A 13,782-nucleotide genomic window follows, 5' to 3' on the forward strand; every position below is an offset into this window, starting at 1 on the left:
CAGAAGGATAGGTCCAAATGGGAATAGGTGTGCGAGGAGTCGGAAAGGAAAGTGGGTGCCCCAGTGTTAAGGAAGAAGAGGTTAAGTTGGTTAAGAAGGTCAGCCAAGTGGGCACCTCTCTGACAGGTCCTGGGAGAACCCCAGGGGGGATGATGCGCATTAAAGTCACTAAGTAGCAAAAGTGGAGAAGGTAGCTGCCCAATAAGCTAAAGGAAGTCTGCCTTGGTGACATCGAATGATGGAGGGACATAAATGGTACAGAGGGAAAAGTCAGGAGGGGAAGGAAAAGGCGAACTGCAACAGCTTGAAGATGGGTAGTCAGGGAGATAGGTTAACTGTGAATGTCATCCTGTACGAGCAACATGATGTCACCAAGAGATGGAATGCGAACCTCAAGGGGAAGGTCAAAAATGAACCGGTAAGAAATGTGAAAGTTCAAAGTGGTCGTGAGGGCGCCATTTCATTTCCTGAAGGCAGAGTACAAGGGGATGCCGGTACTAAAAGTAGTCGTAAATCTTCCATGTGGGACTGAAGGCCACAAATGTTCCACTGGAGGAGAGTAATGATGAGGAAGATATGTAGGGGTGTCACCTCAGTAGCTGACGAGTAACAGCCTGTGAAGTGAGCTACTACAGGGTACAGAAGCAGGAGGATCCTGCTTCATGGGGTCCACAGAAGCATCGGCCTGCTTGTGTGGTCGGTCTGTGAAGTCCAACACTGAAAAACGGTTGGTGGTGCGTACCAGGAACAAGGAGGCTGGCCGGGCTAAGGTATCACATGGCAACACCGTCAAAGAGGATCTTCGAGTCAGCGAAGGAGAAGACTGTTTGCCTTTGGTGGACTTCTTTGAGCCTTTCCAATTAGAGGAAGACTCAGGTGTCGTTTGACTGGAGGGACATAGGAAGTCTTCAAGGGAGTATCCTTCTGTCCTTTCCGGCCTACTAATTGTGTAGCTGGTGGATTTGCTTCTTGAGGCGAGAGTTTGCTGGCTTGTTGCACAGCTGGGCGCAGGGATGGCGATGCTACCTTGACAATGGGTGATTTCATAACCTCAGAGTTGAATTGGAGGTCGCATGTCTGTGGGGCCATGTGTCCTTTATGGAGTGAGGGGTAACAAGAACAGAAGTATAGATGCCAGATGGGAGAATGCAGGATTTGCAACTAGCCAATAACTCCAGGACCCAACACAACCGCTGACTTATCACAAGTTCTAACAGCTTACAAAGAATGTTGGTGAGGCTGATGGGCCGATAGCTATCCACATTGAGCAGGTTTTTACTGGGTTTGATTATTGGAATGATGGTGCTCTCCCCCCATTATGATGGAAAGACGCCATCATACCAAAACTGGTTGAAGATGATGAGGAGATGTCATTTGTAGGCAGACGAGAAATGTTTGATCATTTGACTGAGGATCTGGTATGGCCTAAGAGCTGTGTCAGGGCAATGTGCAAGGACGCTGAGGAACTCCCACTCTGTAAATGGAGCATTACAGGGTTCACTATGACATTAAGTGAACGAGAGGGCTTTCCTCTCCATCCGCTGTTTGAGGGTGCAAAATGCTGGGGGATAATTCTCCGACACAGAGGCTCGAGCATAGTGCTCAGCAATTGCATTTGCATTGGTAGATAACACGCCATTCATGTTAATGCCAGTAACACCCGTTGGGGTCTGGTACCCGCAAATACGTCCGATCTTTGTCCAGACTTGGGAAGGTGACATATGGCACCGAATGGTCGAGACGTACTTCTCCCAACAATCCTATTTCCATATTTTTATAAGCTGGCGAACGTGGGCATGAAGCCGTTTGAAACCTGTTACATGCTCTAGGGAAGGATTCCACTTATGTCACTATAGAGCTCGTCGATGCTCTTTGATGAATGGCCTCAGCGATTTCCAGCGACCACCAACATACTTTCGCCGGGGGAATCCTAAAGAACAAGGGATTGTGTTTTTTCCCGCAGAGACGATCGTTCTAGTGACCTGCTCAACTACCACATTGGTGGTACCTTGTGGGGGAAATTCACGGTGACAGCAGAGGTGAAAGCTTCCCAGTCTGCCTTATTTAAAGCCCATGTTGGTAGACATCCGGGGGAATGGCGTAGGGGGAGTGACAGGAAGATGGGAAAGTGGTCACTACCACACAAGTCATTGTAGGCTCTTCAGTCGACACATGGGAGAAGTCCTGGGCTACAGAGGGATGAATCAATGACAGAGTAAATGTCATGATCCACACTGAAATCTGTGGGGCCCCCAGTATTCAAGAAGCACAGGCCGAGTTGAGACAGAAAAGTTTCAACATCGGCCAGTAAGCACGGTGCCACCCCACAAGGAGTTATGAGCATTAAAATCTCCCAAAAGTAGGAAAGGTTTAGGGAGTTGTTGAATCAGTGCAGCCAATGTGTAAATGGTTACTGCACCATCTGGAGGAAGATACACGTTGCAGACAGTTATTTCCTGCATTGTCATTATCTGACAGCCACAGCTTCAAGAGGGGTTTGAAGGGGGCACAGCTTCACTGCATACTGAGTTCAGAACATAGACACAAACCCCACCTGAAACACACTTATAGTCGCTACAGTTCTTGTAATATCCCCTATAGCTGCAGAGGGCAGGGGTCTGCATTGCCGGCAACCAGGTTTCCTGGAGGGCAATGCAGAAAGCAGGTGTAAAGCCTAACAGCTGCCGCAGCTCAGCCAAGTGGTGGAAGAAACCGCAGCAATTCCACTGGAGGATGACATTATTGTGAGGCTGGGAAGGCATGAAGCATGCAAGGAGGCTGGTAATGCCCCAGGGTCACCTGCTGCCACCGATTGAGTATTTGTATCCATTCCTATTGTGGATGAGGCATCAGTGAGATCCACGTCCTCAGGGGACACTGACATATCCACCTCACCTGCAGGTGCTGAACAGGTAGGGAGTGGTGATATTTGGGCCACCAGAGGGTCCTTTTTCTTAACAGACTTCTTTGTTTGCTTGCCCTGTCCCTTCTCTTTAGGGGCTTGCTGGGAGGACTTCTCCGAAGTAGCTTCAGGCACTGAGGAAGACCGTGAAGCTCTTCATCCGGCAGCTTTTGGCTCCTTTAGCCACTGGCGAGTGTCTGCTGTGGCGTTAGTGGAGACCTTGGGAGAGAGGGTCCCAAGAGACCCCTTCCAGATTAGAGGAGCTGGAGAAGTCTGTTGCTTCTCCAGCTGCAAGGAGGGAACCGATGTCCCCTGTGTTTGTGAGGGGGGGGGGGGGGGGGGCATGCTCCCGAAGTAGGTGCTTTGGGAGCAATGGAAGGAGATTTTCCCCCTACCACCAAGGGGGCGGATGTATTCTGGGAGGTCCGGAGGGCCCACTGTTTGTGGCACAGTGTGTGGTACAACTGGTACTTTTGATGGCAATGGTAATGTAGCTGCAGCGAATGTGGATGTCAACCGAACGGGGTGTAATCGTTCAAATTTACGTTTAGCCTCTTGGTAAGTCAACTGGTCCAGGGTGTTTTGCTCCACGATTTTCCACTCCTTTTCAAGCACTGTGCAGGGGTAGTGCTGCTCTCCACAGCTGATGCAAGTGGGAAAGGGTGTGCAGGGAATATCTGGATGCAGTGGATGTCCACATTCTCTACATGTGGCGCTGGAAGTGCAGCGGGAAGATATGTGCCCAAATTTCCAGCAGTTAAATCACCACATAGGGGGAGGGATGGATGGTTTAACGTCACAGTGGTAAATCATCACCTTGATCTTTTCAGGCAATGAATCACCCTCGAAGGCCAAGATGAAGGCACCGATAGCAACCCTGTTGTCTTTGGGTCCCCTGTAAATGCGCTGGATGAGATGAACACCCCGCCGTTCTAGATTGGTGCAGAGCTCGTCATCAGACGGCAAGAGGAGGTTGCAATGGAAAATTATCCCCTCGACAATGTTGAGGCTTCTATGGGGAGTGGCGGAAACAGGAATACCACTCAGCTGGTCACAAGTGAGAAACTCTCAGGATTGGGCTGTGGATGCTGTCTGAACCAAGACTGCACCGGTTCTCATCTTGGACACCACTGTCACTTCCCCAAACTTATCCTCAAGATGTTCAACAAAAAATTAAGGGTTCGTAGGTAGAAAGGAGTCCCTGCCCATTCTGCTACAGACTAAATAGCGAGGCGAATATGGCTCTCTTCTTTCTGTAGCCCTACGTTACTCCCATGGTGTAGCAAGGTAGGGAAACGATTTAGGGTCATATCTGTCAGCATTGTACTCGATCTTACCCTTCTTAGAGACTGCTGGTGCCGTACCGTCACCAGCAAGAGATGACTTAGTCTGCTTCATTGAGGGTCATCAACCCTGATGCCACCCACTCCGATCAGGGGCTCTCCCCACGGGCGCCACCCAACCACAGCAAAGGCCACCTGGCATGATGGCTGTTGCCGGGAGTCTTGATGCCCCAGGAGGACAGGCATCTACTGCTTGGTATACGTGGGGAATTTACAGCTCAAGCATCAGCAGTGCGATCCCTGTGGTGTCAGGGAGCTACCACCAAATGGGTACATGACGGCCCCACCACAACGGACTGGTTACCGTGCTGGATACTGGGCGCGGAGAAATCCAATATTGTCATGGGGGTGGAAGAGGACAGGAGACAACGGAAGAAGGTGAACCTGGCTTAACTCTGCCACTTCATCGGTAAAACTCTGGCATTTAACCAATAGGATTTTAATACTCTAACATGTGGGGGCATTTCTTTGGATTTTACACTGATACTTCTGTGTCTCCTGCAGCTATTGTTTTCTGGACTGGATGGAGAGTCGCCTAAGCTAAAAAAAAACCTTTGTTTGCATACCACACACAGTCAGCCACTTGGGTGACAGCCTCTAATGTGTGGTGCATGCCTGAGACATTTAGGGGGACCCTGTAGTTCTCATTACTATGGTGCAAGTTTAGGAAGTCGCAGCCTAGCTTGTCACAGAAACTTTGCAGTCCCTGCTGTAGAGTTTGAACTTAGCTGAAATTCTACGAGCAAGACTGGTGTCGTCAACCTCCTCTGCCAGTTGCTGTAATGATCCACATATGATCTCAGATCCCAGACAAGCATTGTTTGTTCCAACAAGCCCTTCAATCTGTAGTTTGTTGCACCCTTTTCACACAGTGGCTCCTGGGATAGCCTCTTTCACATGCTGAATGGGGCCAGTTGCTATACTCAATGAGTGCACTGGGCGTGTCTTTCTATCTCTTGTTGCCATTTCCCCTAGTGGATTCACAGTACATTGATGATTAATAGACGATACCTTTTGCGTTTGCCTCCTTTCACAGAGGACACAGTAGGCTCCCAACAGGTGAAATGAGTATGCTGGCACAATTTCAGCTTTGATGCAAGACAGTACCTCGTAATGTGTTGGTTACGAGGATTGGTATAGCACTCTGAGTTCTCTTGGGTCCCTGTAGCCTCCATACAGGGAGCCTAATCTTACCACTGACATGTTACAGTCAAGTGGATGAGTGCAGACAGAGCCTGTACTTCCTATAGAGATCCACAGGAGAGGATAATACTTGAGGCACCTTTAGTTTCTCGGGTACATGACTCTCAGGAACTCTCCCAACACATCCATTTGTAGCAGATTCCAAGAGTTTGTAGACAATGTGATTTCCGTCTGCTTACAAATATCAACTAACTCAGCCCATATTAAAGTACTGGATTCACGAAGGGGCTGAAATGCGGCTGGTGTAATATTTTACTGAACAGTAAACAATTAACTTTGAAATAAGCCTGCCAATTCACTTTTAATCTTTGGATCTGTTAAGGTAGAATATTATTAATTCCCTCTAAACAAGATTTCTATTAAGACAAAAGAAAAACTTTTTCCAAGGTTGTTAATTTATGATAAATGCAAGTAACATATACTCCTACTGAAAGGCAAAACTATATGTAACACAATTTGTTAGTTATAATATCTGCTACTGTAACTAGAGCACAAATTCTGATGCACTATGAAAGAGATTAGGCACATCACTCGTATCTACCCAACCAAAATGCTCAGAAATTTAGATTTAATCATGATGATATACACCATATGAGATAACGGGCGAGTTGTGGCGCTCTGGAAATTCGGAGTTGGCGTGGACACACGGGGGCCGCTCGGCAGACTGCAGCTAGTCAGTAGCCGTGCGGTGCCAAACGTTAGCCAGAGCAAGAGGGGTAACCCCCGGCGCGTGGTCCAGGCCGACCGCATGGCTAGGAATTCCATGTTGATGCGGTGCCGAGGACTGTGCTTTGCATCGATGAAGGAGTTGTGTATGCCGAGAGTGCCACCAAAGATGGCGGACTTTGTGAAACCATAATAGTGGACATTTCACAGCTCATGTAGAAATTAATAATAGCCAGAGGAATCATGATACCTTAAAAAGGAACATGTACATTACCATTATTTGCACGACAATTCTGATGTTGCAATCAGATTTTCAATATCTTTATTAGTTTAAAGTTTAGTATCCGACTGTAAATTATACAAGTAACACTCAGCAAAGAAATTCGAAAATCTAAACGGTTCATCCAATTTTGTTGATTGACGTGTCTTTAGAAAGCTATTAGTGTAAACCTAAATTGGTATGAATTACAGGCATATAACTTGAATAGTACAAGAGTTATTGGAGGTCAAAGTGGCCGATAACTATTGATCGCATCAGGCATCAGTAACATGAAAAAACGGTAGCAGCATGCTTATAAATATATTTATTCGCCTAAGTCTTTATTTATATCTGATATATACTATTCATGAAGAAATTGGTTAAATATTTACTGTGTTTTGGAAAGCACGGTTAAATATTTACTGTGTTTTGGAAAGCACATAGACATTAGGCTACTGGCCAACCTTTTGTTTATATTCCTATGATATATATTTATTTGATTTGTTTATGTATTTAATAATGCGTGTCAGAGCGTGTTTATGGTGCAGTTGCAGGAATGTTTATTTAATTTCAAGTTATTTAAATGTAAATCCAGTATTTCGTATGTGTTTCAATATGTTTGTGAGCGTGCGTTGGCTTGAAGAAATGGCGGGAGTACTCTAGCTAATCACAGCACTCGTTAATGGGGAGAATGGACGGAAGTGGGGGAGGAGTACTGAACAGGATGGCGCAGCGTAGAGTCACACAGGACTCGCAGGAAAGACTTGGAGAGTGGAGCAGTTTGCATGTGGTCGCGGGAGATAGAAATATTTCATACTGATGACTTATGCACTTGTGAGACTTCCATGGCTTCTACAATGAAGATGTAGTATGCATTTAGAAGTGAATATCTCACGAGCTATGTGGTTGTTAATAACTAATCACGTGAAGTAGGAATCTCTCGTTTCCCTGTTATTTAACTTGTATTTTATTCAATTGCTGGACCATTGACACCAGTAAGTGTTTGCAGTCATAAATGGCATTCTTAAAGGTACTTCTGCTATCGTACTCGTCATTTAAAGTCGTTAAAAACAGTACCTGCAGATTTTATTTAATTGAAATCTTCATTTATGAATTTCTACGTTACATCCAAAATTCGCAATTGCCGAGTGATAGGAACCTTCGACCATTCGATTCATGTGTATATTCATATTGTATACTGTAGACTCAGCAGTATTTGGCTTGTAATGCAGCAACTACATATCCCAGCCCCTAGACAACGAAACCAGCCAAAACTTAATATTTCAACTCTGAGTCTGAGGGTACGTAGTTGAGGGCCACCACATCACATCATTTATTTTTCAAAAGTCCACAACCAAAATTCAGGGTTGATGATTCTTTGAACAATAACAGTAAATCACAAATGCTGATTTGTTATGAAATATGTTATGGTGAACACACTTACCTTATGAAAATTCTCAAAAATGCATGTTCGTAAGCATCCAATAAAATCTCAAAAATGTACCTATTTTTTGAAGTAATTATGGAATTAAATTAGATAACTGCTGTTTTAGCATGGTATTATTGTTGACAGAAAAGCATAAATTAAGTTTACAGCTGACAGAGTAGGAGTTTGTCACAGCACTCGCAAATGTTCGAACATACACAATGTATCATGATGCACATGGGTATCAAAACAATCAATGAAAGATAATCTAAAATGACACTAAAAGTAAAATATTAAAAAATTTCTTATTTCACATTGGCACATGTGGCTTCACACAAAGGAAAATTCAAAAGTCGGCTTGTATATGAAAATAAATATTCGAATTACATGGATTTTTTTTATTTAACTGAATTCATGATACTGTCTACACTGATGGGTCAAAGATGAACATTGCAGTGTCAGTTTGTCACAGTCAAGAGCGTAAATATTGTGAAGGGGCCACCAACAAAAGCATGTATCTTCCACTTGGGGCAGCGAACAGTTTCCATATAGAAGTATGTGATAAGGAACACTGCTTTACATCAGTTCAACTCATACTTAACACATCGGAAACAAAGATAATTGCAACACCAAATTCATCAATGAAAAACTGTCCTGATGGATCCCAGAGAGCTGACTACTGGGTCCCTATTTATTTCTATATACAATAGCAACCACTTACTATTTGTGTTCTTTTAGTTTTAGTTGCCAATGATATTTCAATTCTAATTGAAAATGAAGAGCCTTATAAATTTAAGAAAGTGTCGACATAGTTAGAAAAGTTTGAATCTTTGTTTCATCAAAATATACTACAACCAAATGTCACAAAAATCCAGATGATCCAATTTGGGACTAAATAATCAGCACTGAGTGCTGTAAGAATTAGGTGCAATGATTAGGATATAACAGAAGTAAAACATATCAAGCACTTAGGCTGAAATCTTGACCAAAGTTTTAAACTGGAAAGAAGTTACTTGGCACATAAATTACACAAGTATTTGCAATGTGTATTTTGTTATGTGTTACTGAAAAGGGCATCAGGGAGATGAGATACAACTTTCACTTTCTTTAAGTATGTTATTTAATATGATATAATTTTCTGAAGTAACTCAATAATGTCATGTGAGTACTAGGGCCGCAGAGAAAAATAATTAGGAACTTCAGTGTCACCAAACAAAAGGTGTCATGTCATCTACTGTTATAAAAATTGAAAATCTATTTATTTCTTCCCTGTACATTTATGAGAACTTCATTATCTTTTACAAAAACCAACATAAGCTTGAAACTTTCCATTTATAGCAGAAATACACCATTCATCAATGAGAAAATTTTAAACATCCTACACAGTACTCATAACGCTATGTCCAGGCAAGATGTTACCTGAGGTTAAAAACTTATAATAAATTTAATTACGGGAACATATTCTTCATAACACTTGGTTCATTAAAGGTGCTGTCATTTTGCTGAAGAATATGTGGATGACAATTCCACAGTCTGATCAAGGAAATTGTATATTTTTCTGTATACTGCAAAAATAATAGTGAGTATTAATAGCCTGCATCACAGCACTGTGTGCAAAATAATAGGAAATTTCTGTATTATTCTGATAAAGTTTTACTGTAAGTCTTTACATGTGTCCCATACAAAAAAAACACAACACATTTCACAACACACAGACATCACATGTATTTCTTTTGTCAACAGCCAGTGACAGATAGGAAGCATGATGAAGTAATGTAAACATGTTCAGAGATCACACGAAAGGAAAAGTATTTGGAAGTCATACAGTAAAATGAAAATGATAACATTTCACAGTGAGTAGGAGAAAGTGTTATCTTCACAATGCTACATTTCGTACTTGATGTAGTATCCAACAGACTATTCATTTACACAGCAACAATCTAACAAGAGTTACTACAATGCTGGACCCACTGTAAAAGAGAAATCAGCTTTCTGGATTCTTGATTAAAACAAACAAATCAGTATTTACTTATTTCCAGCATGCTAGATGGCCAAAAGCAGAACTTACTATAATTAAATGAAATTACAAAACAGTCAAAGTTGCACAGAAGCTTTTATGCATTATCAAATTATCCAAGTAAGTCCTATCATAACACTATAACATATGCATGCTAGCCACACTACTTGTGTGAGTGGCTGAGTGAAAGATACTATTGCTGTACGATAGTCCAGTCCTGCATGTTGTTTTGCTGCACACAGCACTGGCCAGCACATCCAGCACATGATGGTGCTATGGTGGGACTTGGGTAGACAGCTGGATAATGGACGAAAGTCTGAAACTGGTCACTATTTAAATAAAGATAAACTTCTGCCCAACTTTGACAGTTTTGCTATTTTACTGAAATATATCACTGGTTGGTGTTACGTTCCATTTCTCTGCACTATGACACACACACACACACACACACACACACACACACACACACACACACACACACACAGTCTGGCAGGAGGGCTAATGCTAAATGTGAAGACAGATTCATGAAGTAGTGAATTTATTACTTTCCTTTATGGAAAAAGTGTGGCACTGCAGCATCTGATGCAGCAATGCAATCAACATCACACGCGGACATATCCTCAGAAGTAGGTGGGACAAAAACTTGGTGGAATTTTGTCAGGTCATCTGCTGGATCTTGCATTCACAATGGAATCTATTTCATGGTAATCACTCTTTTGCCTGCTAGGACTTTTTTTTATATGAATACAGGAACTTGTGTTTCTTTCTGATCTCTGTTCCACACCAGTTACTTTCAAATTTACTATGAAGTATGGCACAAACAAAAAAGAACAGTTTTTTTTGGAGCAAGTGTCAATAAATCATGATGCATGTAAAACACTTGTGGGGATCCATACCATACCTAGCAGTCCATAAATATTAATTCAGCTATCACATACATGCATTACAGAGAAAGTTAATTGCTAGGATATTTAACAACACTTGCTTGATACTTGATGTTACTCTTCCCATTCTATGTAATTACTCGGCAAGCATTCTGCACTAACAATAAATTCTTCATAACATGATTACCACCACTTACATTTGATAGCATGGAGAAAATATTCTACACCATGTTCATATAACTTCAATGCTTCTTCATAGTTTTTATTCTTGTCTTCTTCTGTTGCTTTAGTGACCAAGTCAATGGCCTTCTGTAAAATAGATTCACAGTATAACAACAACAAATTTCAATCAATATCAATACAACACAGAGCTATAGTAACAACTGCACAACACAGACAAAAGCTGCAGAGAAGAAGCTGTAGCTGCATGTGATAAAGAAAAACAAGAAGAGTAGCAATCGTGTCTAAATTTATAAAATCACACAATTATAAGAGGGATTCACACTTCACTGAGGGTTCCTACACTGCTACTGCACACTGTTATTCTTTCATCATTTCAATTGACAATGGACTGAAACATAACATTAGTGATCCAAAATATTTCAACTAGTATCAATTCAGAATAAGCGAGCTGAGCACTCAAGAACAAGTTTACACACAATATTTCCCCCACTTAACAAGGACCCAGTCATTGTGGAACACAGCATAACCATTGGGGAACAAGTATTGTATCATGGGATGGACCTGACCAACCAAAATAGCCACATAACCCTTTGCGGTAATGCGACCTTGTGGATTAACCATAGGCCCCATGGAATACCACAATAAGGCTGCCCAAACCATCAACACACCTTCACCCTGTTTCACTATCAGGAAATAAACTTTGTTTGAAGTTAGAAATACTATGAAACAAGATTCATCTCAACAAATGCCACTTTTCCACTGCTGCATAGTCCACATTTTACGGCTTCAACATGACGTTTTCCCTTTACAGGCTTTTGCATTACTGATAAGTGGTTTTGAAATTCCAGCTTGCCCTGCAATCCCCTACTTATGGAGATCCTTGTGAGTCATTCTGGTACTGACAGGGTTCACAAACACAGCATTCAGTTCTGTAGTGACTTTTGCAGCGGCCGTCCTCTTATTAATATCACAACGCTCTTCACTGACTATCTGTCAAGATCATTACAACATTTTTGTCTACATTGTGACTTAGCAGTTGATGTTTTGCTACTTAACCTGTAAGTGGTATAAATTTTCCACATGGTCCCTTTTAAAACACTTAACACTTCTTCAGGTTTGTTTCCAGCAGGAACATCATGTTGCATGAATATCATAATGAGATTCAAGACAGGAGGAAGAGCAACATTAGTTATAATTTTTTTAAAATCTGTTTACTGCAGATCGACTTCAGCTACTGTGTACCTATCTTTCGTGCACTTACATTCAAGTGATTTTTTTAAAAAAAAAAAAAAAAATCACACGTAGTACCACATTGCTATTACAAATAACAAACAGTTTTGTAATTATATGTTTGGCAATAGGGCACCGTGTGAAATTTGATTTACAATGAGCTATCACGACTTGAATACAATTCCACTTAAAATAGCTAAATAGGAGGTGAAAGCAATCTGGATCTGCAATGAACAGATAAAAAAAGGTACGAGCTGATGCTGTGTTTCCTCCTGTCTTGGACCAAACACTTTAGCTATCTCAGCTATGGAGGCACCCACCATACAAGCACCAACAATTTGCCCACATCTGAAGTCACTTAGCTCTAACATAAAGCAGTCACGATTATGCAGAACACTGTTCTGAGCACAAGCGACACTGACAACATATTGAGGACATTGCACAGATGCCGTTCATGGTTAAACACAATAGCTCAATCTGCAGGCTTGGCTAGCACTGCATTTATGTTCAAGCCAACATTTCTCATAGTGTTCCCATATTTCTTAAACTCCTGTATGTGTAGCTGGCTCTTCACAAAATCAGATTACTAACTATTATTCAAAATCTTAGTGTTAAGGATATTGGACTGAATTTTCAAACATATGTTAATAAGTAATACACAAAGATCGTCCAAGACGTCACGATCACTGCCCACCATGAATCTGAACACAGTCTGGTGGCAATGTGGACATGCAGTGATGTAAGGAGAGTATATGAGTGGAGCAGAAATGAATGGGGAATCATTTTAGTGATGATACGAGCCACAAATAGGGAACTCCTCGACAAGGCTAGATTGCTATAGCCTGACACCTGTGAAAGAGCGCCTCAGAAAACAGTGAGGCTGGATGGCTGTTCATGTGCTATTGTTATGAGTATCTAAGGAATATGGTTGAAGGATGGTGAAACTATGAGCAGGCAACAAGGTGCTGGACATCTACACTTCATCAGAGAATGGGGAGGACAGAGGCTTGCCTGCTAGGCAGCAATATGTGGCAGACCTGATTGTGCAGCTGAAAGTGTTTCAGAGCACCCTGTTCAGTGCACGTTGTTTGACACAGAGCTCAGTGCCAGATACTCCCAACATGTTTCCATGTTCACCTGACACCAACAATTACAACTGCAGTCAGCATGGTATCACAGAGGTAGGACCTCAGATCAGGAACGTACCTACAGCTTGTGTGTGTGTGTGTGTGTGTGTGTGTGTGTGTGTGTGTGTGTGTGTGTGTGTGTGTGTGTGTGTGGAGGGGGGAGGGGGGAATGTCCAAAACTATCATTTAGGAAGGTAAACCTGGTTTTGCCAACCACATAAAAAGGTTTTGATGTTAACACCAATAGAGTCAATCAAGGAGAAATTAAAAATCCACAAATACGTTAGCATCTGTATTACATGCGGGTAAAACTGTAGAGAAACACTAATTGATCCAAGTGTCTTTAAATAAAACATATGTATTGTGGCTGTTTAGGTATTTATTTATGAAAAATTGTAAGCTAACATAGGAGGTAATTATATATTTTTGAATATCATTATTAATCATTTATATTAAGCAATAATATTATCATATTAGTCTTTGCATTTAAATTGTGACACTTTAGCATTTTGCTGTAACTTCAGGTCGTAAGTTAATTTAAA

General features: G+C 41.9%; 1 protein-coding gene across 3 annotated transcripts in view; it reads right to left on the reverse strand.

Moving 5' to 3' along the window:
* Positions 1-13,782, reverse strand: part of LOC126483569 (vacuolar protein sorting-associated protein 4) — a 167,231-nt gene that overhangs the window by 121,091 nt on the left and 32,358 nt on the right. For all 3 annotated transcript variants that reach the window (XM_050106631.1, XM_050106630.1, XM_050106632.1), the window contains exon 3: positions 10,898-11,009. In XM_050106631.1, coding sequence (XP_049962588.1) covers positions 10,898-11,009 — 112 coding nt within the window. The remainder of the gene's footprint in view (positions 1-10,897; positions 11,010-13,782) is intronic.

Source organism: Schistocerca serialis, chromosome 1, assembly GCF_023864345.2.
Source record: "Schistocerca serialis cubense isolate TAMUIC-IGC-003099 chromosome 1, iqSchSeri2.2, whole genome shotgun sequence".
NCBI lineage: Eukaryota > Metazoa > Arthropoda > Insecta > Orthoptera > Acrididae > Schistocerca > Schistocerca serialis.